General features: G+C 58.6%; 1 protein-coding gene across 1 annotated transcript; it reads right to left on the bottom strand.

Annotated features, from left to right (window-relative positions):
- Nucleotides 1-470: 470 nt before the first annotated feature.
- H257_05575 (hypothetical protein) lies at nucleotides 471-1,411 on the bottom strand (the record flags this gene model as incomplete). The annotated part of the gene is made up of 2 exons (XM_009830491.1): nucleotides 471-1,259; nucleotides 1,310-1,411. 2 exons carry the CDS (start codon nucleotides 1,409-1,411, stop codon nucleotides 471-473), a joined length of 891 nt encoding a protein of 296 aa, XP_009828793.1.
- Nucleotides 1,412-1,467: the final 56 nt, after the last annotated feature.

The following is a 1,467-nucleotide window of genomic DNA, read 5'->3' as shown; positions in this document are numbered from 1 at the left end:
GATCACGCCTAGGTCGGTAGAAGGGTGGACGGATGCGATCTTGCGCATGGTCTTGGATCGCCAATCGATCCAGGGTTGGTGTTTCTCCAACCATCGCATGCCAAGGATCAAATCCCAGCGGTCATCGAGGTCGATGACGTAGAATTGTTCGGTCGAGACAAAATCTCCCACCGACGTGGGAAGGTCGACAAGGACCTTCGGCGAGGTGACAACCTTGCCATCAGCCATCTTTACACGCACGACGGAGTGCGGCGATGCGCGCCGGGCATAATTTTCCGACGCACCGCTGTCGATCAGGACGCGGAACAAACGGCCGTACCCAGAGATACGACTGGGGAAGGACAACATGCGGGAAGGTTGTCTTCCGATTTGACACAGAATCACTGTGTCCGAGGCAGGGCCTGCTGATCGTGTTATGCCACCACGATCAAACGGCAAGCCCTCTGTAGCCTCAGCAGGACGCCTCGCGCCTACTGAGGAGTCCCGTTTCCCCGCCCGCGAGGAAACTCGCGACCGCCGCGTGCGCGATCGACAACGGGATGTGCGAAGCGGGGTGCAGGGGATGCGGCAGTACCACGAGCGGATGTCGCCGCACGGCGTGGTTGGCGACACTCGCGGGAGAAGTGTCCCGGTCGGTTGCAGTTGAAGCAACGACGGTCGGTGGTGGGTGAGGTCATAGCAGAGACCTCCATGTCATGTGGGTCGCGGGTCTTGGTAGTGGTGCGAGATTGGAGAACCGAAAACTCTTCGGCCAGCGCGGTGCGGACGGCATCTTCGAATGTCGAAGGATATGTCCGAAAAAGCTGCGTGCGCGCAGCTGAGTCGTTGAGGCCGTTCATAAAAATAGTCACCTTAGTCTCTTCGGAGAGCGAAGACTTCTGGGTGACACAGGACGCAAGGAAGCGCAGATCGTGGACGTACTCACGAATAGAGCGCTTGCCTTGCCTGGCAGATAGATACTCCGCGCGGTACCGGAAGTCGCTGTTCGCTGGCAGGAACGCTGCCTTCAATTGTTCGATGAAATCATCGAAATTGGCAAACGCGAAGCCGTCTTCGCAAGTTAGGCCCCAGGCCCAATCGTCCGCACGACCGGTAAGGTGCGACATGGCGAAAGACACGCGGATCTCATCGTCATCGATGTTCAAAGCATCCGCGGCACGACTTACTTGCTTGATCCAACGAAGCAGTTGGTGGGAGGCAAGTCCTCCATACTTGGGGACTTCGAGCTTTACGGTGCGTTGCTTCGGCTTCGAAGCTGTCTGCGCGGACATACGCGCAGTCGTGTGATGGAGGGTGTCCTCCAGAGCACGTCCTCGAGCGTTGAGGTCGGCAACTTCTTGTAGCGCGGCATCGCGCTCGGAAGCAAGCGATTGCGCTTGCGCCGCAATGTCTTGCCGAGCATTCTCGCCATGGCGAGCAAAGCTTTCAACCAGGTGGAGCTGCGCTGGAGGCGCCAGCGCGTGGATA

This window comes from Aphanomyces astaci (assembly GCF_000520075.1).
Source record: "Aphanomyces astaci strain APO3 unplaced genomic scaffold supercont1.10, whole genome shotgun sequence".
NCBI lineage: Eukaryota > Oomycota > Saprolegniomycetes > Saprolegniales > Verrucalvaceae > Aphanomyces > Aphanomyces astaci.
The sequence above is the reverse complement of the archived record's forward strand: the minus strand, read 5'-3'. Positions and strand labels throughout refer to the sequence as shown.